Here is a 26,745-nt window from a genome sequence, read left to right as displayed (position 1 = left end):
CCCCCAAGGCTCCTGGGCCCGGGTGCAACCGCATCCCCTGCATCCTCTATAGTTACGCCCCTGGTCTAAATACATATGTACTAATAGATTTCCATAGATGTAGGCAGTGTTTCCATGATTCTAAAAATCATACAAACTCTTTCCTGCAGAACTGCAAAGATAATGGAAGACCTGGCAGATGTCCACATTTTATAGGAAGCGGAAGGAGTGTTGTAGGCGGCCCTGAGGCAAGGCCGCTAGATGAATGGAAACTTTACATATGGACTGTAAATACACTGAACTATAAACATTTGTATGAAAATTCTATATCATACAGTAGATTATTTCAGCTCTATATTTGGTATAGGTATAGCCTACGGGACGTGGTGACACTATGGCTGATCTTACTTAATTCCAACGCTAGGTTACAAGCCCTGTGTTTAGTTTTCTTGCGTTTTTTCCTTTTTTTGCTTCTCTGTGGATTTTCTGTGTTTGACCTGGTTTGCTCGACTGTGTTTGAGATTGAATAATCCGTGTACTGATCCTGGCCTGTCCTTTTGACCTCTATTCCCATAACAAATTTGGACCATACCTTTCCTCTTCATTACCGACTCAGACCCATTGAGATTACATATCTGTAACCCAGCCTGCTGATCGGAGCTTTTGTCTCAGGTTCTGTTACATTACTGTAAAAAATATTGCAGCATGCAGTGCTAATTTTTTTCAGTAAAATGCCAGAGACTGTAGAGGAAACCTGATGGTTCCGTTTGTTAGGGAAATCATCAGAGGAATTTCACAGTGTTTCATTGCCTGGTCTGAATTATATGAGAAGTTGTGTACACAAATCACAGACACATGACACAGTCTGTATCATCCGACAGTGAATCTCTCCTGGCTTTATTACAGAGCAGACAATGTATATATAAGTTCCCTTATGTATGATCAGAAATACATGCGCCCCTGTAATCATAAGAACTCACGATTGGCTCTAGGTGCTAATGGTTTAACATATGTTAATGCCTCAAGGCGTGTCACTACCAAACACCTAATTCCCAGGAATCTGAAACTAAATTCTGTATACACATACACTGTTCTAGTAGTTTCAATATGAATGGACAGTTAGAAACCGCTATCTCTAGACATTCCTAAGCCAGGAAAGGGTATGCGAAGTGGAAAGTATGAGCCTGAGTTAACCATTTAGAAGCTGGTTATCCACTATACATATATACATACACGTGTTTGCCTAGGCTGCTGTGAGAATTAAATATTATTACTATAACAGTCCCTCCTTTTGTTTCTTAGAGCAGCTAGGAGAACAGCTAGCCAGGTACTTACAAATGCCCTAGTGACATAAGCCGGAATTCCTACACCACTTCCCCAGGTCCCCCGACTTATGACCCTCCCCGAGCACTCACAAGAAAAAATATCATGGAATAGTGCTGTAGGAATGAAGAGTTGCTATAAAGCAAATTTAATATCAAAGTCAGTAGCTAAAACCTCATAATACATAACAGGGATAGCTTTGTCAATAGTCTTAGAGATAAATCCTCAAAGGCATGGAATAATGCAGCAGTCAATAAAAGCAATAGTAGCAAGAATAGTCACTAAAGTTCTAGTAAAATATTAAATCCAGTGACTCAATCTCCTGAAAGTATCAGTCCACTAGTCACCAAAGTGGTCGGAGATGCCAGAATTTGCTACTACTTCTTTAGAGAGGCTAGTTAGACCTTCAGAGTCTTTATTATGGAACCACAGTTGTGAACACGTGTTTGCCTAGGTTGATGTGAGAAACATATATTATTACTATTACATCATCATAGCCAATGGGGTCCATCTCACACTGCTGATGCCCAGCATGTGCAAAAAAATTAATCACTGCCAGGGTCAGAGTGGAATGCCGAAGGCTCACCGGTAAAATTCATTATGGGGCCCACTTTACAGCTACATGGTCTATTTGAGGACCATCCTGGGGACAATGGCTTGGATATCAAAAACAGTAAAGGCCACACTTCCTTGCAGAATTAAAGGGGTTTTAGCAAGTTATAGAGTATAGCTTGCTGATTTATGGGGTTCCAACTAGAGATGAGCGAACACGTTCGGCTCCGCCCCTTTTTCGCCCGAACACCGAACTTTGCGAACACTTCAGTGTTCGGGCGAAAAAGTTCGGGGGCCGCCGTGGCAGCGCGGGGGGGTGCGGCGGGGAGTGGGGGGGAGAGGGAGAGAGAGAGGGCTCCCCCCTGTTCCCCGCTACTGCCGCCCGCGCCGCCGCGCATCTCCCCGCCCCCCGGCGGCACCCGGACACTTACGCGCGAACACTGCAGTGTTCGGCAAAGCCGGTGTCCGGGTGCGGATGTGTCCGTAACGGACACGTTCGCTCATCCCTAGTTCCAACCACTGGGACTCCCACAATCCTGAGAAAGGGCATTCAGAGTGTTGCGCAATTAAGACAGCAGTGACCGCACCGTTGCCCATTAATTTCAATGGGACCAATATCTACAGCAGTCCAACTGAAATGAATGAAGCGAAAGTACATATTTGTGATCACTGACTTCTTCACTGCAGGATGCTCCACTTGTCAGGATAGGTGGGGTACCCCGTGGTTGGACCCCACCAATCAGCAAGTTATCACCTATCCTGCGGATAGAGGATTACTAGCCTTTGAGATACAACCCCTTTAAGGGTGTTGAACTGGATGATACTATAATGTGCGCCTCTTAATTTAATCTTCCAACAATTATCTTTCCTTTCCCAGGTGGACGAGATTTTCTCAAGGATAAAAAAATGGTTGAAACATTTATTTAAAGTTTGGGGAAACTTTTACTCATCTTTATATTAGTTTTTCTTTTAAGGGGTTGTTGGACGTTCTGATCAGCGCCTCCGTCTCAGATTCCATTCCATTACTGGAAAAAATATTGCAGCATGTAGTGCTACTTTTTGCAGTAAAATGCCAGAAACTACAGAGGAAACCTAATGGTTCTCATCATAGCCAATGGGCTCCATCTCACACTGCTGATGCCTGGCATAAGCAAAAAAATGTCATTACTGCCAGTGTCGGACTGGGATGCCTAAGACCACCAGTAAAATTCATTATGGGGGCCCTCTTTAACGCTTCAGGCAATATTACCTGATTCTTGCTTACAAATTCCGACCCGCTACACTCTCCATACACTTTAATGGAAAGGTGGTTGAGTTTGCCTGCATCCTTGTCTCCACTGAAGTACTGTATATAGAGGATGCAGTGATTCCCAGCAAGCAGGAATTGGTGGTCCCTCGTTCAACCAAAAGGTGTCGAGCTCAGAATTGGCATTTATGTCATATCCTGTAAAGGGTAAAATCAAATATAATGGTCAAAAACGGTTCCGACATACCATTTCTTTGTAAAACGACACAGTTTAGAAATTGATTTTTATTGCCTGCATACGTTTTCAGCTGAATAGCAGTTTTACACGTGGCCATGACAATCATCTCCTTTCATGTTGCGTGCGTATTTGTACACCTCCATTGACTTCTATGGGGACCTATGGAGCACAAATACGCAGAAAAACAGAGCATGTTCTTTTTTTTTTTTTTTTGCATGACCAAAATGAGTGCGCAAAATATAGAAATGTGTACAAACCCATAGAAATCAAAGGGTTCTATTCTTTGCATATTGTGTGCGCAAAAATGCCAATGTGAAGCCATCCTAAGGGTGCATGTACTCATGGTTTTTCACCTTATGGCACACTATGGCTACAAGTAGGGGTACCCTTACTGTATTGTGTGGGTGAAGATAAGCAGCTTTAATGGGGTATTCCCATCATAGACTTTTATGGCATATTCATAGGATATGCCATAAATGCTTGATAGGTGTGGGCCCCACCGGTGGAACTCTCATCTATTTGGGGAATGGTGGTATCGTGATCCCCATTTGCCACTTCAGGCCAGCTGCTTCCCTGATAGAAATCAGTGGATAATCGGTCATGCTTGTACATGGCCACCTCCATTGAATGAATGGAGATACTAACCAGAAATCGTCCTCCTTAGAGGTGAGGGTCCCACAAAAGTGTCACATGCTCTGAAGTCTGGCTCCAGGCAGGAATATAAGATCAGTGCAGTAAAAGGATTGTGTGCTTTAGGGCTTTTTCAGACGGGCGTATGCACAAATACGCTCACCTTCGCGCAACGTATTTGCGCAGTGAACAAGGTTGACTTGCTTGCGTGTCTGTGCATAGCACTCTACTCTTTTGCGCACGAACGGCATGCTTTAAAAGGATATTCAGCTTTATGAGGTCAAGATGTGTTCTTTTCCTCGTAGTTTAGTGCAGCATGTTGCACATCTCCTTGCAGATTGCGCATCCCTTTGTATATTGCGTACCTCCCAAAGACTTATATGAGACCCTTTGCTGTGCAAATATTCCAAAAGATAGAGCAGGACCTTTTATTTGTCACACGCACTAAATCTGCGCAAAAGAAATTGTTTATGAGAACGAACTCACTGACATCGGTGGGTTCTATTATCTGCACACTGCGCACCTATATTTTACATGCGCACAAGTACATCCATCTGCAAAAACCCCTAAGCCCTACCAGATCGGAGATCAGTTTGTACAGTTTCTATCACTGGGGGTCTGCACCCAGCAAGTTCATCTCTCCTGCTGTGCCACATTACACATCGTGCCCATTGTCTGGTTTCCTGCAGATGGCGAGCTACATTTTGGCTCTCCACTTCGAGTGTGGGACCCCTTCTAGCGCATCAATATGTCCCAACAGGAGTTGTCGAAAGCCAACTAAAAGCTACTTAGTTGCAGGTTTTTCATTAGTGGAATCCCCCAGAAAATCTATCGTGCTAAAAGTGACGTATAAAAGTTGCACATTTTCACCCAAACTTGTCTCGCACAAAAAAATCTGCAACTTTTTAAAATGTATAATGCTGACGCAATTTTTGAAAGTGGGCAGGGCTTATCAGAAGAGGGCGTGGCTGCCCGGCCTAACCGATTTAGGTATAATATACACCAAAAACTGCTATAAATTATGGGAGGAGGAGGAGGAGGAAGAATCTGTGAATGCCACTTTGTCGCTTGCCTCCATGGAAGCGGTCTATATTACATACACAGGTGAGTACTGGGTAACCATAACTATTCTCACCTTACAAAGGGGAATTTTATACCTGTTGTCCCCAAAACACTGAGCTTTTATAATGTAATTATGATTAAATCAACATCATGTACATTTATCTCTGAAAATATGCATTTTTGGCCCAGGAGCCCAGGAGGAGAATGTGGTACATTTTGGTCCCCCCTTTGTGAGATTATATCCCCATGTCATCCTCCTGCCGTCTTCTAGGAGGCCGGAACGTTATTTTTGAAGCGCTTGTTTCACAGGGGAACACATTTACAGACGCACCGCTGCTGGAAGGCGGCCGAAACTGCTGGATTGTGGAGAGAGCAGAAAAGTGAGTGACTGAGGTGTTTGTTGTATATCGGGGTCGTTCTACAACTACAAGTCCCAGCATGCCTTATTGCCTCACCGTGGGCTGACGTGGCATGCTGGGACTTGTAGTTCCACGAGTAGTGATCGGAGCACAAGTCTCTGTGCTGTGGGCAGTGTATTGTGTGGGACATTACACAGAATGCTGCTCGTTTGTAAAGCCTTTTATCCATGGAACTGTGTGCCATTATTTATTTATTTCTCGCAGTGAAAAAAATGGCGCAAATCTGATGCAAATCACGCACCTGGTTAGCGCGCCCCATACTCAGGAGCGCTACGTGTAAATGCGTCCGTTTTTACTGATCTACATCACTCACCTGTGTGAATACAGCCCGCAAACACCTTTCTTGGGGTTTTGGGAAGACTGTTGGTTTGGTTTGTTGTGCTATCAGATTTTTTTGATCACTTTTATTTTGCTTTTTGGAGGCAAAACAAATGAACAAAAGAAACATTTTAATGCCATTTTTTTTCCCAACAGTTACTTCCGTGTGATATAAAATGTATCGTATTTAGGGAAGCAGCGATTTGCTTTTTTCTTGGTTACTGGTCTGCTGCCCATCTCTGTTTACATGGGAAGACGTGCCGGCGAGCACTTTTATGCCCGTGTAAATGAAGCCATCAGCCGATGAGCAAGGATTGGCTGGTGTATCGGCCAATCATTACCCTTCTTCCATGGCCCAATCATCAGGCAGATGATGCTCTTGCTCAGTTATTGCTAAAGGCCCTTCCATCATTCACGGTTGAGATCAGAACCCCCATCTGTATGAGGCGGCTGGTGTTACAGAGACAGCCGAGCTCGCTGTGATACAATATTTCCGTAACTCCTGTCCGTTTCTGTCACTGCATCGGCGGTGGTCTAAAGAGTGCCTGGCCTAATTATTATAATGAGCTGCCAGCCCCTCGCACTCCTATGACGTCACTGACGATGGAGGCCACGATACCACGTGATCTCTTGTGGGAACGCAATCGAAAGTGGCGGGCGGGTCCAACTCTGCGAGCTCCAGTAGGAAATTGTAATCGAAGGATAACTCGGCTAATGTTTTTCTAATAAAGGAGATATATATGTTCCTGCACCATGGTGTGATTATCCTGAGGATAGGTCACTAATAGTAAAGGCCTGAAGACCCCTGCAAGGCCTCGTTCACACAAGCGCGTGCTTTTTTTTTACGCTCAACCGATTGCCGCTAAAAATCGCATAAAAAAAAAAAGGCCACAATTAAGTCCTAATCTTAAATAGCGTTTTCTCGCCCATTCACACACGGGCGGCTGCAGCGTATTGGCAAATGCTTCGGTCAGAAGAAATCCTCCTGATGTCCTATTTTTTTCCAGTGTTTTTTTTTTCTACGCACTTAAAAATCGCTCATCTGAATGAATGCGTTGGAGACCAAGGGCTTCAGAGGGTCACAATTTTTTGATGTGGCTAAATTAGCTGCATATATGCAGTTGTGTGAGTCAGGCCTAAGGGGAGGTTCACAGGCTTTTTTTTTCTTCCGGCTGATTTTTGTACAGAAGTAGTCCCCATTCATTTGAATGATTGTATGCACACAGGCGGTTTTTTACTCCGGCTGATAGTCTTCGTGAAAAAATAAATATCAGACAAGAATGGCACATGTGTATCTGCGGTGTGCAGCACATTGGACAGATGGGATGTCTGATGCGAGTTGCGCCCAAGAATCTCAGATGCAACTTTTAAATTGCCCATGTGCAGGAGCCTAAGTGTTAGCCCCCTGTTCACAGCAGTGATTGCTATGGAAAGCGCCGGCCCCTGTCCACGAGCGGAGAATTATTGCGATTCTCCGCTCACGGCGGGCAATTCGCAGCATGCTGCGAATTGCCCCAATTCTCCCCGGCCAGCCTATCTAAGATAGGGCTGACCGGCGGAGATTCGGTGGCGGCTTCCGCAGGGGTGATCTGCCGCGGCACTTCGCAATAATATTGATGGGGCTCAACACGCTGGCCCCCCATGAATCTGGGGGCAGCTGCAGTATACGCTACCCTTTCACTTTGTAGCCACTCTCAGCAGCAGTGTTGCAGCACAACATACGGTATATCATAGTCGGTAATATCCGTCTAGATCTACGTTTTACTGGTTTGTCTCTATGGCAATGACTGTGACTGATTACTGTGTTCTCTCTTGTATTTTATTTGTGCATTGTAGGATTCTTTCTAAGTTTTTCTGGAAGTTGAGTCGGCCACGATGCCCACAGTGGTGGTGATGGATGTGTCCCTCTCCATGACGAGGCCAGTTCCCGTGGAGGGCACAGAGGACTTCCAGCGCAAGCACCTGGCAGCTCACGGCCTCACCATGCTCTTTGAACACATGGCAACCAACTACAAGCTGGAGTTTACTGCATTAGTGGTTTTCTCTTCCTTGTGGGAGCTAATGGTACCTTTCACCAGAGACTACAACACCCTTCAGGTAAGTTGTCAGGAGATGCAGTAGACATTGAAAAGCCACGTGAAGCAGAAGATCTCGCCCCGTTTTGATATAAATGCACCATGCATATAAAAAGCTTGTATTCCTCCTTTAGGGATGTGCGGCGTAGGCAACTATGCTATTCTGTCCGCCACAAATGCCATGTCAAAGAGAGACCTTACTGATTGATTTCACTGGGAAACCTTGCATCGCACTCGCATGTACTTTGCATATTCTTGCATCTCGCAAACATACAAATCCTGCACGATTTTCTAGGCCGTGTGAAAAAACTCTAAGTGATACATTCTTTAAAATTGGGGTGCTTGCTGCTCACTAGAGCGGGGGCCCAGATTCCCGCACTCCTCCTCACCACGATCCTGTGGAGACATAAATGTATTCTGTATGAAAACCTGTTTAAATGGATAACTTTTCCTCAAAGTGAGGAACCATGTGTATATGGTTCAATTCATTTTCGCCCTTCTGATTTAGGGTGTCTCAAGTGCAGGTTGTAATTGGGCTTTTAGAGCATTTGCTGATGTGCTCATCCAGGTCACTGATTGCTCTGTCTATGCTATATAGCCATATCTAGCTGACCTGTTTACAATACAGTCATGTGAAGCAGTGTAACGTTTCTCTTGCAAGGGCATCAATTTTTTAAATTAATTTTTTTTTATTCCCTTTTTTTATATCTGCAGGAAGCTTTAAGTAACATCGATGATTATGACAAGACATGTTTAGAATCGGCACTGCAAGGAGTGTCCAGTGTGGTCCAACAAGAATGGGGGGCCTCTATTCCCTGCCAGGTAATTGCTCTACTTTTTTAAACTGTGAAGGTACATTTATACGTAGCGAAATTGGTGCAGACTCTCCGCAGCGAAAAATCTGTGTCAGGTCCTGCACCATTGTTGTGGTGCAAACGAAAGGGGGAAATCTGCTTTGAATCTGTGTCAAAATCCGCACCAAAATCCACTACGTGTGAACGTACCCTAAGACACTTTTTATCAGGAAAAAAATCTTGCCAAAAATGCATGTTTTTTAGGGTCCAATGTCAGAAGGGGATTACGGCTCTGTTAGAACAGTCCCAGCCGCTTCCTTAATTATAGACAGAGATGCTAATACGACTTACTGCCCGATTCCTAAGAGAACTCTGTAGCTGCACACTTCTCTCTGCTCCTGCCACCTGTGGTAGAGGGACTGACCTCTCAACCTTCAGGTCCTGTCATCAGCAGTCATCATGTGACCACACTTGGAGTACAGAGAAGAGGTCCTTACACTGAAAACTGACTTGTGTGCAGCATTTTAGGCTCCTCAATACAATTAGTGTATAAGATGCCTGTATTAGAGGTTTGTGTGTGTGTGATCTGTATGTAAACTGTGGGTGCAGCAGGGCTGTGTGTATGTTCTTCTACCTGATTGGTTTAGGTACAGCACTTTAGCTTTAATCGTTGCATCTGCTAATCTTATGTATTGAAATAGTATTCTGAACTGCTGTATACTGAATTCTGGTATTGCACTGTATTATACTGACTGTCCACCTTTACCTTACCAGGTTGTGCTGGTTACAGATGGATGCCTGGGCATTGGCAGGGGCTCTCTTCACAACTCATTGTCTTCTTTGAACCAGCGCAGTGAGAGCAACAGATTCCCTCTGCCCTTCCCTTTTCCCTCTAAACTTTACATCATGTGTATGGCAAATCTAGAGGAGGTGAGAAAATGCTCATAAATTCAAGGATCTGCTCTACATTTGTAATTCAGACTTCAATTTTTAACACCTTAAGTTAAACTGTTAGTATGGGAGTAGACAAATCATGATCAGGGTTGTTTTGGACCTTGATGCCTACAACCAAATGGCACCTTTTGGATCGCTACGTTTTAAAGGTCTTACGTTTAAGAGCTTATTCACATTTGCATTATGGATTCTGTTTTGCTGCTCCTATAACAGGCAAAAAACTGGAATTTCTTAGACCAAATAGATCCGTTCTATGTTGGGACTGAACTTGCCAAACAGACCTTGATCGTATCTTTCCTGCATGTCTCTGAGCCCCTTCAGCACAAGGAATCCCTGTAGTGTCATTATTGATGTGACGTTCTTCTCTAGGTAGAAGTAATGTGTCCAGGGGCTTTCGGTGATAGGGAATTATTTCACCTGTGACAACCTGATCCCACAGATGGTGCTGCATACAGGTGTGTGCGGTGCCTTCAAAACCAGCATGTAAATTAACAGGCTTCTGCACAGGGACTGTTCTCTTAGCCAAAAATATATATGGTGGGGGGAAAAGGCCTTAAAGGCCCATTTACACGCAAATATAATCTTTCAAACGATCAAACGTTTTAGCGATCCTTTTGCATAAATTGTTAATGCCTACTAATTGCCATTAACACTTTATCATCTTCATTTGCATGTAAAAGGGCCTCGAGGAGTTGTTAGCAGAGCCCAACCTGTGATTAATCACATGCCCAGCTGTGCACACAGCTGAATTGTTCTCTCCCAACTCCTGCGGAGAACACCGCATGTGGCTCATTGAGAGACCCTTTATCTCTCTGCAGCTAAACAATGAATTTTAAGTTCACCTTAAAATCGTCTTTCAGACGAAAAGTGCACGATGTCCGCCTTTACATGTAATAATTATCGCTCATTTTCGGTCGTTTAAACGAATTTTGAATAATAATCGTTACGTGTAAATGGGCCTTAACTGAAGTAGTGCTGTTACATGTGAATGATGCTGAGCTGCAATAAGAATGGCACAGTTACAGGATGAAAAGTAGACTACTGGTTACCATCGTCTTCAGAAGGTTAATTAATTTTTAGCATATGCAAGAGAAAAATGGAAAGAAGCACTTCATGTGTAGATGTCCCTCTAGAGGTAAATTAAGATGGTGATAACTGCTCACTTTAACCCCTTAGTGATGGCCAATATGCCTCTTTTACTGATGTCACCAATGGGCTTTAAACCTGCACATACATCTTTTTAAGGTAATGACTTGGCTGACTAATGACAGCCAGGCTCCTGCTCTAACTGCCAGGAGAGGAGAAACCTCAGATCCTGACAGTTTAACACCTTACATACCACTATCAATAGCAAAAAAAATGCAATAAAAAGCAATCCAAAAGTCGCATGTACTGCAAAATGGTACAATAAAAACTGCAACTCCTCCTGCAAAACACAAGCCCCCACATAGTCTGCTGCTGCAAAAATAATAATGCTATAGATCTTAGAATGCGGCGATGCAGATCCAAGTGTTTTACTTTAAAAACTTGTTTTATTGTGCAGAAGTAAAAAATGTCAAAAGTATCTATAGAAACTATCGCAGTAATCGGGCTGATCCAGATAGAAAGCGATCATGTTACTTACACGAATGGTAAACACTGTGAAAACAATACCCAAAAACAAAGGTGGAATTTCTGGGGGGGTTCTATCTCTTCACCCCAACCCCCCCCCCAAAAAAAAGAAAATGCAATAATCGTTATACAACACATTATATGTGCCTCAGAGTGGTGCTATTAAAATATACATCTCTTCACCCCCCAAAAAAAACAAGCCCTCATAAGGCTACATCAAAACATTATGGCTCTTGCAGTGCAACAGTAAAAACGACTTGGTCCTTAAGGCACAAAATAGCCTCGTTACCAAGGGGTTATCAAACAGCACAGAGTCACCTGTTCATGTGATGTGCGATCTGCATAGACCGTGCACATTATATGTTCTATACTAGTCCGTCAATATGGACCATATTAGCACTTGCAGGTTTTTGTTTTTTTTTCCACACAAACCATAGGCCCATTGGCCCATTTTGAAAACTTGCCCGTGTGTACACCCTCATAGGCTATAACGCTTCCATGTGCTATCCATGAAATACACGTTCAGAAAATACACCAGTATGAATAAACCCTGAGTAGCTGTGGTATGTAAGGCACTGAAAGCGCTGATCAGTAATGCCAGCTCTATACACGGCAAGGAGCAGATTGGATGGTCAGTGATATAGAACAGAGCCAGTTGAGGCGCAGCTCAGACCACTCCCAACAGTATGGCTTTACATAGACGATAGTTTGCACAGGTGTATATAATTTTTATTTGTATAGCGCCAACTTATTCCGCAGCGCCTCCGAAGCACAGGGGAGCTCACTATAAACAATATCAACTTATTCCTGTTATGGGTGTTATACCTGACAAAGGGTCACACCCGAAATGCATTGTTTCTTCTTCACCACATAAACCGTTAAGCCTTACGATTCAGTTCCATATCAGTTCCAAGTCATTAACGTAAAACATGAAATATATCCTGGCTTTCCCTCGGTATTTTCTGGTGATTTCAACAAAGGGTTAAACCAGAAACCTATTATGGAATAATAATGATAGCAGTAAGCTCATGAAATCTGCCTCATTCAGCACTTAGCAATATTTCATAGAGCTTCCTAAGGTGTCCCGGTGGTTTAGTTGGACGGAGGAGCAGCTGTTGGGTTGGTAAACGTTGGCCATATGAACAGTAGAAGCCTTCAGGCCCATTCATTGGCGGAATTGAAGGTAGTCCTAGCATGTTGTTTATTAAATGTGTCCTTATTATTCTTATATCATTATAAATTTGCATATTTGATTAAATATTAGAACAGGCAAGAATATGGGACAAACTATGGCATGTATTTAACATTTTCTTTCCTTCCCTTCTGTCATCAGCTCCAAAACTCTGATTCATTGGACTGTCTTGAAAGGCTCATTGATCTGAATAATGGAGAAGGTCAGATCTTTACCATCGATGGTCCTCTGTGCCTAAAGAACGTTCAGTCTATGTTTGGGTACGTAGCTCTATAGCATTATTGTAGACTTGTCGATTGTCTAATTTGGCAGAGGTTAGTTCCTATCATTTCAGTCTATTTCTCTTTGTAGGTTTGGCTAAATAAGTCTAACAGTTCGTTTTATTATCATGCAGAAAACTCATTGATGTAGCATACACCCCGTTCCACGCCGTCCTCAAATGTGGGAACCTCTCTTCAGATGTCCAAGTGTTCCCGAGACCTGAACCAGTCATCATAGATGAAGAGATAGACCCAGTGCCTAAATTCATTAACACAGGTAACCAACTACACAAGCTTCATACTAGGGTGTGTAGAGGTGCAGCACAAAGCTCTGCCTCCACTACACTTCATAACTTTCATAATCACGCCTGATATTACAGAGATTGGTGGTACAATCTGTTGCTTGAACTACTTGGTATAGAGAATTGAGATATCCTCATCCTGTTTTTATGTTTTTGGATCTTGTATTTTTTTTCGACCAAAGTTAGTGGATAAAAGTAGTACGCAGCAACAACAAACCTGCCAGTGATAGGGCAACATGTTGTTAACAAAGTGATTGATTTTCTTTTTGCATAAACTTGTTTGTATTAAAGGGCCACTCTGGCAAAAACACGTTTTTTTCCATCTCTATACCCCTCACTTGATGGCCTGTCAAACTCTGAAGATCTCCTATGTATATTGCAGTTGCTTCTATGCAGTGCAGCTTCCTACCTGATACTTGTCAGACACTGCCTTGATATTGAGATTTGCCCCTGCTTTTAGTTCACAGTTCTGTGCTAACACCCCATAATGCATTAGCACAACATAACATGAGCAGATAAAGCATGTACCATCTCTGCCTGCTGCGAGGACAGTGCCGTTACTCTAAATAAGCTGCGGACCATAAGTATACAGTCAGGAGGATGAGCTGTAATCTTCTGTATTATAACTGTGGGGCAGGAGCTGTATGATCATCAGTAACTAATGGCAATGTAATAAATTCTCAGCAGCACAACGATAGTCCCTCCTATAGGGTCAGGCAGCTCAATGCAGGACGCCAGTAAAGAGCCCAAACCAGACAGGCTCAAAAGGTACAATCCAGATAAAGCAGTAACTGGCAGCATACAAGGATGTAGAAAAAATGCAAAATGCTTTATTGCCCCATTACAGATAAGGTAGCAACGTTTCGGTCATGTAGACCTTCCTCAAGCTAATACATAACAGTACAAGTGCACAATATATATAGGTAAAATGTGATATGACACAACCAATAGTAACATACAGTGCGCAGGTATACCTCATCTGTCACTGATTGCCTCGTTCACCTCGTCCTGGCCGGTGCTGGACGCATAATTAATGACAGCATCTACTCGCCGACATAGCAGCCCTGCGTGTGCGACTGCGCATGCGCGAGATCTCGTTTATCGTGAGAACAAGTCTCCAGCCGAGGTGGAACGCGGAAGAACCAGAGATTGCCATTCCACGGTCCTGCAGGTGTATTGCGCATGCGCAGGATCTCAATCATAGCGATGACCATCCTCCTAACAAAGTGGAACGCGGAAGAGCACGGGGTGCCACAGTGCATGTGTGGGATTATCCTTCTCACAAGAAAGTACTTTTAACTCCTCATAAACCGGCGGCATAGAGATTCGCTGTATTGCATAATATGTATCTATATCAAGACAAAGAAAATGGCATATCAGGTCAACCTAGATATTACCATACATATCATATGTTGTATTCCATAAATAAAGTTGATTTCTCAAATAGATTGAGTTTATGTATTATATACAAAAGATGAAGAGTGACTATATTTGCTCTGTGTGTTAGATTCATAGCAGCTATTAATTAAGGTAGATTTTGATCAGACTGGACCAGGCATAGTTGAAGTGTAATGACATATTACTATATCCCTCAGGATGGAATATTTGAATATGCACCAATTATCAAATTCGCAGGGGTATTTTTAAATCCCAGTGATTTATCATATTTTACCATACTATCGTGGCGAAGACAACCGAAAAACAGTCATGTCTTTGTAATTACTCACAATATAGTGTATGGATAGCTATTCAAACCACATGATGATCACTCATTGCACACATATCAGTCCAGAGCTCATGTTCTGGTAGTTAGTCTGTCAAAAAAAAATTTTTGAAAGGAAGAGAAAAAGGAAAATCTCTGAAATGCAAATTTAGAAATTTATTAAGAGTAGATGTAAATATATACCCGACAAGATGCTTGAAGTGACAAATGCCAAGGACGTGAGGCGAGGAAACCAACGACAGGAGGGTCCTGCGAAAAAAGAAACAAACAAAAGTGAATATCGGTACATAGACAAACGATAAAATCATCATATACATATTTTTGGAGATGTATACACGTATACATATCCTGATGTGTGCTTACAAGATTTTTAAAGAAATGGCTGAAAGACATATTCTAGGTTAAGTCCTTTCAGGGACATAGTATCAAGTTCATAGATCCATTTACGCTCACGCTTTTTAAGTAATGACTCTCTTTCCCCACCCCTAGGGAGCATGGGAACGTGGTCAATGACTCTATTTAAATTGGCTAATACTATGTCTTGCCTCTACAAAGTGCCGGGATACAGGTAGTTGTAAATTTTTCGTCCTAATCGTGCTCATGTGCTTCACCATACGTGATCTCACCTCCATGGTGGTTTCACCAACATATCCCATGCCACATGGGCAGGTAATGAGGTAGATCACGTATGATGAAGCACAAGTATACCTGCCTCGGATCTTGTACCTGTTGCCTCTGAGGGGGTGACAAAAATTGTCTCCCCTGACCAAGTTATTACAGCAACAACAGGCAAGGCATGGAAAATTGCCTGTTTTGGGGGGTTTTAAGGTAGTTTGAACACAAGGTTTTTTTGGCACAAAGTGAGAATGGACCAAACGATCATCTATACTCGTCCCTCTCCTGTAAGCCATTAGGGGAATGTTATTAAACTCGGGTATCGTGGAGCCATCCAATGTCAGTAAAGGCCAATGTTTCTTGATAATGCCACTCACAGTACGTCTGAGGCTATTGTATGTCGATACAAATGGTATCCTGTCAGTCATTTTTTTCTTTTGTTTGGGAATCAAAAGATCACATTGCGGAATCGTCCTAGCCTGTAGGGCTGCATTTCTCACGATATGTTCAGGATATCCCCTGGATAGGGACCTCCTGCACATCTCGTCTAACCGTTGATCAACAGTTTGATCATGTGCGATCCTCCTCACACGCAAAAGCTGGCTCCATGGGAGCGAATCTTTCATAGCCACAGGATGATCACTGCTATAAAGCAAAAGGCTATTGCGGTCGTTTTTTTTTTTTTTTGCGAACAGATCCGTTCGTAATGTTGTACCATGTTTTTTAATCAGCACATCGAGGAATTGAATCTCCAATGTGGAATATGACGTGGTGAATTGGAGTTCGGGGTAGATGGAGTTCAAAAAAGCGTGAAATTCTTGTAAAGCATGTAATGGACCATTCCATATAACAAACACGTCGTCGATGTATCGACCCCAATACACCAACGTCTAAATATGGAGGTGTAAACGAACTTTTCTTCAAATTGGCGTACGTAAATGTTGGCATATGTAGGCGCCATATTTGAGCCCATGGCAGTGCCCTGTCGCTGTCTGTAGTACATCCCCCCCCCTCCCCCGAACAGAAAATAGTTGTTCTGGAGGATGTACTCCAGCAGCGACAGGGCAAACTGCATGCAACCAGAGGACATATCTGAAGTGGCGAGAAAATGCCTGACTGCCTCAACCCCTTTGATGTGGTTAATGGAGGTGTATAGGGCTGTCACGTCAAAAGTAACCAAGATGGTGTCATTGGTGACCTCCAGTGAAGCAATCTTTTTCAAAAAATCGGAGGTACCCCTGATATGCGATTCTGCCTCCTCTGCAAAGTGTCTCAGAATTTTGTCCAAGAAACGTGCAATATTGCAAAAAAGTGAATTCCTGCCTGATACAATTGGCCTACCAGGCGGGTTTTGTGGGTCCTTGTGGATCTTGGGTAGGGTATATAGGGTAGGGACGACCGGGTGTTTGATATCCAAAAATTTAAATAGTTTACTATCAATGAGCCCTGCCAATAATGCATCATTAAACATGGATCTTAATTGATGTTGGAATCTAATTGTGGGGTCTACTCGTAGTTTTTCATATATGTCCTCATCACTGAGTTGTCTCCGGATTTCCCTTGTATACATGTTTGTGTCCATTATGACTATCGCCCCGCCCTTGTCTGCTGGTTTGATTATGATATCATCATTGGCAAGCATTAGAAGGGCTTTCCTCTCTGTTGTATTTAGATTATTTTTAAGTCTACTCCTCTTGCTGAGAGTTTTAGATCTCAATTGTTCTATATCTTTTTGTACCGCCTTTGCAAAAACCTCAACATGAGGGTTGGACATAGGTGGTTGGTAAGTACTCCTGTTGCGGAGACCGATTCCGTCCAGGGAAAACGACCTGCGGGAATCGTCCTGTGCAACAGTCCGTGTAGGTTGGGAGGAAAAAAAGCTTTTTAGTCTTAAATTTCTAAACAGGCGATTGTAGATCAAGATTCAAATCAAACCAGTTCATAAGTGAGACAGAACAAAAAGACAAGCCTTTTCCCAATACTGCTATTTCATTAGGAGACAGTTCTCTAGAGGAGATATTTACTACAATACCCTCTTTGTTCATTTCCTGGGGTCCATCAGAGGAGGTCTCTTGGTGGATCGTGTTGTCACCCCGTCGAGATCTCTTATATGCCCTATGGTGCTTTCGTCCCCCTCGGCGTTGGCGCCGGATGGTCCCTCTTTCCTCTTCATCCTGTTGGAGGCTGTGCGGCCTAAAAAAGAGGAAGACACAGAGGCCCCTAACATGTTATCATTTTTGGTAGAGTCATCTGTAGAGATGGAACCCCTTGAGGAAAAGCCAAAATGGGTTCTATTCCTAGGTGGGCGTCGTCGTTGTCGTCTTTGTTTAGCATTGGTGTCAAAAGGATCCGTCGTTTTGTTCTTAGATATTTGCGAACAAAAGGCGCGTCCATAGGAGTAGTCCTCAACGTCTCTGAAACACTTGGTTTTTTTGATGTTTTCCAGCTCTTCCTGATGTCGTTTTAAAGACACTGTGTTTTTTTTCTCCTTGTGCTTATTCCAATCCTCTGGTGTCAGGATCTCCAAGATGTTCTTTTCAATGGTGGATAAACGTGCCGCACTCTCTGATCATCAGTAACTGTGATAGGAGTGCCTGTGTCTCCCTCTAAAGAGCTTGCATGGTAGGGTCTAATACACAGGGATTATGCTCACCGAAGAACTGACTCCTTTTGAGAGCATATAAACCAAAGTAACTCTTAGCTGATCACAATGAGGACCTGAGGAGAAAAACTCCAAGAAGTTTCAGATAGAAAGGAATAGCTAAACAGGGTAATACTAGCCGACTATATATATATATATATATATATATATAATGAAGTCTGGTTACATCATGAATGAACGAAAAAGATCGCTGAAGTGGCTCTTTAAAGTTTTAATCAAATTGATAAGAAAAGTCAGAAAGGCCATAAGAAATAAAAAATGCCAGTAAATTTGAACATTTAAACAAGTATAATAAGTATTCCCATATATTAAGCCTTGAATATAAATGACATCTTGCCCCTTGACTGCTTTTTAACTCAGCTCTATTAGGACAGAGTTGTGATCTGTGACTATAGTTTAACTACAGTGCCTGATCTGACGTAGTTTGGGACATTCACTCCGTCTTATCATTAGTTCCAGCTGCAGAGGAGGCAAAGGGTCTGTCCTAGATTATGGCGATCAAACCATTGCAAGTTCAAGAAATGTGAAAATCAATTAAAAAAAAGTGTTATTAAGTTACAAAACTGTTTGCAATATTTATAATAAAAAATCTAAATAAGAAAAACTCCATAAAAGTCCAATCTATCGAAGTAACGCATTATTTACCTGGTGAATGGTGAACATCTTCAGAAAAAAATTAATAAAAGCGATCAGAAAGTCACGAACCCTCACACAACTAGATTGACCAAATATTAAAAAGTTGTGGCTGATAAAAGAAGGCGGCAGGAATTTATTTGACTTTTTTTCTAATGACATTCTATTTTTTTATTTTTTTATTTTATTTTTTAAAGGAGTACAGTGAAAAGAATTATTTAAATGTGGTATTATCATAATCGTACTGACTCGTAGAATAAGGCTATCATGTTGTTTTTGCTTCAGTGTGAATACCATAGAAACAACCCCCCCAAGATGCCAGAATTGCGCTTTCTTTTTCGATTTCACTCCATTCAGAATTATTTTAAAAGTTTTTCAGTAGATTTTATGGTACGTTACATAGTACTATTGAAAAATACAACTCGTCCCACAAAAAAACAAGCCTTCAGACATCTATGTTGATGGATTAATAAAAGAGCTATGATTTTTTTTAAATGTGAGAAGGAAAAAATAAAAAAAGGAACGTGTCTAAGGGGTTAATGAAATTTGTGTAAAAGTAAGAGTGGATACTTCAGTGTTTAGAGGTTTTTTTTTTTTATCCTGTAGACTTCCTATGTTCATACGGCTATGATTTTATGAGCTCCTGTTAGGCAGTGTAACTGACAAGCGCTATACTTATAGATGAGGCATTGTTTTGCAGAATTGGAAATTGTGGGCTTCATTGACATTGCTGACATCTCGAGCCCTCCTGTGTTGTCCCGTCACCTGGTTCTACCTATTGCCCTCAACAAAGGTGAGTGAGAAGAGTCTGGTGTATGGACAGGCAGTTCTGAATGTTTTCTCTATAACATGTATGCTATTTGTCTATAGAAGGAGATGATTTGGGGGCTGGACTCACAGATGATCTTGAGGATGAGAATTCTGCAAGTCAAATCGCAGGCAAAATTCCTAATTTTTGTGTCTTGCTCCATGGCAGTCTGAAGGTGGAAGGCATGGTGGCCTTAGTGCAGCTTGGGTAAGAAAATTCTTTAATGTTTTTAAAGGGCCACTCTGGTGTGTCTGTCTGTGTGTCTGTCTGTGAGTGAGTGAGGGTTCATTCATTATGTAGCTATTACCCCAGTGAGCTAATGTTAGTTTGGTTAGTTATTCATTCTATCTGAAACTCCCGGCCTCTTTCTCAGATGGTCACGTGACCTCAATTCTGACCAGCTCAGATCTACTTGGGGTTATGCCGTCTGAAACTAGTCAATTTCTCAGTCTGTGTTTTACAGGTACATGGAACCTACCACAGAAACTGCTTAGAGGAGGACACATACACGCCTGTCACAGTTACTGATGATCCTGTCACACAGTTATAATAGGAGATCACAGCTCATCCTCCCGACTTCTATATTCACCTAACCAAGCTACAGACTTATGGTCTGTAGCTTGGTTAGGTGAATATAGAAGGTAATGATAAACTGTTCCCCCTAAGGGCAGAATGGTACAGTCTCTAGCTAATGCTGTACTGATGTGTCATGGGATAACTTTTAAAATGAAAGTAAAAAAAAAAAATCTCACCTCTCAAGATGGTGCCTGATAAGCATCAGACAGGGGCTGCACAGCATGGAAGTGGCTGCAATACACAGACCTCCAGAATGACAGGCAATCAGGTGGTGGTGGTGGTGGGGCTGCAAGGGAAAGATGTGTAATACATACCTGCCTAGATACATGGATGGGGTCTGCTTTTAAACTATGACCTCCCTTTTCCTCCGACTTCAATATGCTTTGTTGAGAAGAGGCCACTATATTAAGACCTTGCTAGGACTTTGGAATGAATAGTCTCTACAAGTGCAGCTTACTGGATTTTTCTCTATGAATTCATTCATGTGACTTATTTGGGGGGCAAATGGCAAATAGCCCAACCATCAATGGTGAACATGCTGCATCTCTATGCCCTTATGTAGCCCAGCATGGTGGTCTTCTACATATACTGAAGTGATGGCACGTAAGCCTGACGTGGTGACAACTCTTGCAGGTAGCGGTGCGTTAGAAGCAGAGGGGGACAATTCTCAGGAGACCCTGGTTGTAAATGTTTCTTCATCAGCATCTCTCTCCTATCCACACTGTAGATCAGACTGGCACGGTATGCTCTATTCTCAAGCGGATAGTAAGAAGAAATCAAACCTAATGATGTCGTTGTTTGAGCCCGGTGTTGAGCCACTGCCATGGCTGGGGAAAACTTCTCAGCTTGGACCCATATCAGGTATCCTTTTGAAAATAGACTAATTCATAATGTCTATAGATGACTACTGTGGAGAGGAGATAAGAGAGCCATCAGCAGCTCTTCCCCACAGCTCTCTCGGCTCCTGTGTGAAGTCATGAAATGTAGTTCTTCCGTATGTAACACAGGAGCCATGGGGAAGGAAGAGCTGCTATCGGTAGTAGATGCTGCTATGTGTGGAGAACAGAAGGAGCTAACTGGGTAGGATAAGACTGATGTCTTCTGGTGCCCCTTGAACTTGGGATGGGTGGTGTGCCCTGTGTAGCGCCACAGGTCACACACATCATGGGCCTAAGGGAGTATTCCTTGGTTAAATGAAAGAGATTACTTGTATTGTTCTACACAGTTCCTCCTCTATTCCACCCCCATTATGCGGTGGTAGATGCATCTGTTTGTATGAACTGATGTGGTTGTAATGTAGTAAATAACTAATACTTCTCTATTTAATACTCAAGATGCCAAAGAGAACCCATATGGGGAAGAGGATAATAAGAGTCCATTTCCTTTGCAACCCAAGTCCAAAAGAAGCTATGCACAGAATGTGACGGTGTGGATTAAACCTAGCGGACTGCAGGTGAGTCTTGTGATGCCACGTCTACTGCACACAGACATGTAGTTGGTAATAAAATAGCCATGCACATTGCTGCGTTACATAGCGGTGTGTACTAGCCTATTCACAAGGCGTTGTAGCCCACTCTGCTGCTGTTTTTGAATACAAAGAAAAAGTATCCCGATTTAGTTTATATAGATATAGTTCCAAGCAATCAGGATTGATGCTTTGACATGTGGAGTTATTTGGGGTTACCTGTACTAACTAGTCGCCACTTAGCTGACTGAATACCACATTTACTATTAATGCAATTATGGAGGAAAATTGGTACTATTGCATTGATAAATATGTCTCATTATGTTTTCAGCATTGTCCAAGAGCCATTTCAATATGAACCTGTGGCTGCTTCTTGTCTTTATTTCCTGTTTCTATCATTTGCCTTATGTGTTTCTGCTCACTATTAGGCCAGCTTTACACAGGCGGATTCCTATTGCGGAATCTGTGCGGAGAATCGCACGCATTGAAGGGCATGTAAAATCGGTTTATGGCCCACATTCACGAATACGAATTGCATATTCCACGAGCAGAGGAAGAATCACAACATGCTCTATTTTGCTTCTGACTCTGCGTGGACAGCCTCCTTTGAAGTTAAAGGGGTTGTTCCGCGAAACAAAGTGGGGGTATACACTTCTGTATGACCATATTAATTTACATCGTGCATTAAATATGAGCCAAACAGAAGTTATTCACTTACCTGTTCCGTTGCTAGCGTCCTCGTCTCCATGGTGCCGTCTAATTTTCAGCGTCTAATCGCCGGATTAGACGCTCTTGCGCAGTCCGGTCGTCTTTTCTGAATGGGGCCGCTCGTGCCGGAGAGCGGCTCCTCGTAGCTCCGCCCCGTCACGTGCCGATTCCAGCCAATCGGGAGGCTGGAATCGGCAATGGACCGCACAGAAGACCTGCGGTCCACCGAGGGTGAAGATCCCGGCGGCCATCTTCACAAGGTAAGTCAGAAGTCGCCGGTGCTCGGGGATTCGGGTAAGTACTGGACGGTTTGTTTGTTTTATGCCTGCATCGGGTTTGTCTCGCGCCGAACGGGGGGGCTATTGGAAAAAAAAAAAAACCCGTTTCGGCGCGGGACAACCCCTTTAATGGAGGCAGTGTTACCTGCAGCCCATACGCAATTAACATTGTGTATGGGCCACAAGAAAGCACGTAATCGCTATCAGAAAATAAAAACATTTATCCACAATACAGAAACCACAGGTACGCAGGGTCGCCAGCCAGGCTCACAGACGGAATCTACTGCGGGCTTCCCGCTTGTGGAATCCGGCTTGATCGTATGAAGCCGGCCTTAAGTTCATACACTTCAGATGGCCGTACACGTTAGATCTATGTGGGCCGAACTCTTTTGATCATCAAATGTGTATATGGTTAGCTGCTGACTCTTCCCCTTGTTGGGTGAGATAAGGATCAGGAATTTGGATTTCCAACGATCAATCCTTTTGCTCTTTCATAATAAATCGCTGCCAGAAGTGTTTGGAAGCTGATTTCTACCCTCTCTACATTCATTACACATGCACACTTGCATGAGCCATGCATGCATATATATGGTGGTGTCAAGAAAGAAATGTCTGCCAAAAAAGTGTTTTCTAAAATGTATGGGCAGCCCTAAGAAGGACTACTCATGACAGTAGAAGTCAGCTCTTTAAAGAGGCGTAAAGGCCCATTTAGACCTGACGATTCTTGCTCAAAGCCGTCTTTTGAGCGATAATCGTCCAACTGCACTGGCATTGTGTAATTTTTGTCAACGCATCGCTGATTGTTCTTTCAGCAAGCTGAAAGAGAACGATCAGCCTTATCGGGAGTTCACAGTGGGATACAGCTGATACTATTGTTTCAGCTGTATCCCACTCCGTGAACACAGGCAGGATATGAAGAACACAGCGGTCCAGCTCTGTTCTGCATACTCCGCTGTAAACCGGCTGAGCGCTCTGTAAACACAGCTGGGCTATGAAGAGCACAGCGGTCTAGCTGTACTCTTCATAATCCGCACGGAGCGCACAGCTGTATACCAGCTGAGCGCACAGCGAACACAGCTAGGGTATGAAGAACACAGCGGTCCAGCTGTGTTCTACATACCCCGCTCGGAGCGCTCAGCTGTATAACAGCTGAGCGCTTCGAGCAGAGAATAGCTGGATGCAAAAGACAAGCGGCCCCGCTTGTCTTTTTCGATACCCCGCTCGGAGTGCAAAGTTGATTGCTCAAAACTTGAGCAATCACTTTGCTAAATGCACACAATGATTATCGCTCAAAAGACAGTCCAACCCAGGCATAAGAGTGTTTCAAAAATAACAATATGAGATGACTGGTGTAATAAAAAAAAAAGCCTATAGCCAGTATGTAGCACTCCCATCGCACTTCTGCTTTTCTGTTGTAGACTGATGTGCAGAAGATCCTGAGGAATGCCAGGAAGCTTCCAGAGAAGACTCAAACCTTCTATAAAGTAAGACCCTAATCTACTGGCAGTCTGAATGCTGATTAACGTTAATTTCTCCATAGTAATTATCAATAGGAAATCAAAAGAGGAACTGGAAGGAAAGATAATTCTGTCGAAGTGGTTGTGTCATACTTTGTGTACATAACCTACAGCCTTGCTACAACCTCACTGCTGGCCTACACAATACAGCTTGTCTATTATTCATGCAGTTGCTTGTTCTTCTGTTGAATAATAGAAGCATGTTTGAGGAATCGCACTATGCTTTTATGTTATGGATTCTTCCATGAAATACACTTCTTCATAACACTTTTTTATGATTTGATATTTCTTTCAGGAACTGAATCGATTGAGGAAAGCCGCCCTTGCATTCGGATTCCTGGATTTATTAAAGGGAGTGTCTGACATGTTGGACAGAGAGTGCACGCTACTGCCGGACACGGCACACCCGGATGCTGCCTTCCAGCTCTCGCACGCAGCAGCACAGCTCAAACTTGCCAGTACTGGCAGCTCGGAACACGCTGCATACGACCATAATATTGTACCTCTGCAAACGGACTTCTCTGGACGTGGCTCTGATAGGCTGTGACCCACTAAAGGTACTCGTGTCCTTTAGTGAACGTTTAGCATCACAGTGCCTCGCCATTTGTGTTGACATCTTTAACTCCAAGAGCGAAGTAAGCAACAGCACATAACAGAAGGACTAAAGGAAAAGGATATTAATTTGCCAGAGGCCTTTATCGTTGGCAGGACAGCCGTGAACGTAAGAAAGGACAGTAGCTACGGTAACAGTCAAAATCAAGTTACTTGACCTTAGGATTGCAAGAAGGAAATGGGAAGACCCTGTGTATATGAGCTGTAGGAAGACTTGTACATTATTCTGCTTGTAGATAATTATATACATTTTTACAACTAGGACCCATTTTGGTCAAAGAATGCAACAGCAATGATTCTTTATGAAATAACTTTTTTTATCACTTTCACATTCTGGTTATGTGGCTCTACAGAACAGAGCGTGCAAGGAAAAGGTACTGGACTGGTTGGAATGGGCTATCTGCTGAAGGACGATTAGTGGATACTACTTTACAACAAAACCCAGACTATGGATGTGCTTTGTATTTTTACTGATTGTACAGAAAGGACATTTTGTGCAGTTGAGAATATGAATTGATTTTTATATATGACTAATCCACCATTCGCATAGCAGTATTCTGGCCAGTAAGCCCAAAGTAGGAGTTGCGCAAGAGGGCTGTCAGGCCTAGTAATATGATGGATGTTTTGTACCGGCGCAGCTTGATGTGCCTGGCTATGGCTGCCTTCACACTGGCGTGAAAATCGCGCACGTTTTGTGCGTTGTGAGACGCACAAATACGAACCCTATTCTATTGAATTAGTTCATTCACATTAGTGATGTTTTTACTGCATGACGGTGCCATGCAGGAAACAAATCACAGCATGTGCGATCTCTCTGTGAGATCTCGCACCGCAGCCCTACTGTCTTCAATGGGGTTGGCGACAGCCCTATTGAAGGCAATGGAAGAACACTGCCATCCTCTGCTGCGGCTGTGACCGTCACGGCGGGAGCTTCACTTCATCCCTGGAGTGATGCCAGGCTGTTTTTACGTGAAATCGCCCCACATCCATGGGGCTATCACATGGGTGCTGAGGCCGATATTGAGCTGTGCTCCACACCGTACATTGCCCACGCCAGTGTGAAGGAGCCCGAACAACATGTTCATCATATGTTTTGAGGTTCTCTTCAATAAGGTCTTGAAAGCCTCATTGATAACATGCCATCCTTTCAGCTAATCTTCCCACTATACTTTTCTCCCTGTTGGTTCCATTTGTGGTTTTTACTCACAAACATTGATATAAAATATTGTACAGAATACTGCTGTGTGAACCGGACCTAATTCTGGCCTTCATCCTTCCATTACAACACCAATGGATTTGTATACTTACTGATTGTAGAAGGGAACTTTCTGCCGTTGAAACTCACATAACTTTCAGAAAATGATGAATTCTTGCCTTTATCAATAAGTACAACACCTCCACAAATATGAGCTGGTCACTGCAAGTTTGTGTACAGGGTGATTGAAAAATAAAGCTGATTTGACATACAACAGCCAGAATGGCAGGAAAAGTTAGAAGAACTCTTCAAATTTTAATGCTCCTTATAGAGGTTCGACCATGGTGACACTAGATGACCTAGAATAACATCTCCTGTGTTTTTGAAGTTGGTGTCCCAGATGGTCCTATACATGTTTTATTGGTGATGAATCTGGTGACCCGGCCCCCACAGAAGTGTGACAATGTTGTGGAGACATTCCTGTGACCCCCTTCTGTGTGCGGCCGGGCATTATCCTGCTGCCTTTTGGAAGCAGCCATGAGAGGAACACATGTGGTTGCAGGATGTCCTGAACATATCGCTGAGCTGTCATTGTCCCTCGTACCACTGCTAGGGGTGACTTGATTGTTGTAGGCTATGGTCCCCCCAGACCACCACACCAGCAGGGGGCAGTGTGCTGCTCCACAACAAAGACAGGAGTGAAGCAATCACCCCGAGGTCTCCAGACATGAACTAAACCTGGGTTCAGCGTCAAAGACCATCCGGCTCCCCTCCGTAGCAGTCCGGTTTCATCATGCACTCCACTGCAAACTGAGGTGATGTCGGGTACGTGTCAAAGGCTGTACATGTAATGAGCGCCATGAGACAAAATGTCCTTCAGCCCAGAGCCTGGACTTGGTTTCGACAGACACAGGTGTGTAACGATGGTGCTACCTGTCCGTGGATGGTGTACAACAAAACAGTTGGAGCTGCTCATGCGGCGATCCTTTTTACTGATG

General features: G+C 43.2%; 1 protein-coding gene across 1 annotated transcript; it reads left to right on the top strand.

The window, feature by feature from the left end:
* Positions 1 to 5,361: 5,361 nt before the first annotated feature.
* INTS14 (integrator complex subunit 14) lies at positions 5,362 to 26,009 on the top strand. Its single transcript, XM_066592909.1, has 12 exons — positions 5,362 to 5,410; positions 7,604 to 7,864; positions 8,557 to 8,664; positions 9,411 to 9,566; positions 12,535 to 12,653; positions 12,788 to 12,930; positions 19,289 to 19,381; positions 19,459 to 19,603; positions 20,700 to 20,833; positions 21,307 to 21,425; positions 23,842 to 23,907; positions 24,236 to 26,009. The coding sequence occupies exons 2-12, from the start codon at positions 7,643 to 7,645 to the stop codon at positions 24,485 to 24,487; spliced, it is 1,557 nt and encodes a 518-aa protein (XP_066449006.1). The 5' UTR covers positions 5,362 to 5,410; positions 7,604 to 7,642; the 3' UTR covers positions 24,488 to 26,009.
* The last annotated feature ends 736 nt before the right edge of the window (positions 26,010 to 26,745 follow it).

The sequence above is a fragment of the Eleutherodactylus coqui genome, chromosome 2, assembly GCF_035609145.1.
Source record: "Eleutherodactylus coqui strain aEleCoq1 chromosome 2, aEleCoq1.hap1, whole genome shotgun sequence".
Taxonomy (NCBI): domain Eukaryota; kingdom Metazoa; phylum Chordata; class Amphibia; order Anura; family Eleutherodactylidae; genus Eleutherodactylus; species Eleutherodactylus coqui.
This window is presented reverse-complemented; position numbering and strand designations above follow the sequence as displayed.

Excerpts from the sequence above, each read along its gene's own strand:
- INTS14 (XM_066592909.1), top strand. The coding sequence starts at position 7,643 with ATGCCCACAGTGGTGGTGATGGATGTGTCCCTCTCCATGACGAGGCCA. Across the intron at positions 12,654-12,787 it reads AACGTTCAGTCTATGTTTGG|AAAACTCATTGATGTAGCAT; the intron begins GTACGTAGCTCT and ends ATTATCATGCAG. Across the intron at positions 23,908-24,235 it reads AGACTCAAACCTTCTATAAA|GAACTGAATCGATTGAGGAA; the intron begins GTAAGACCCTAA and ends TATTTCTTTCAG.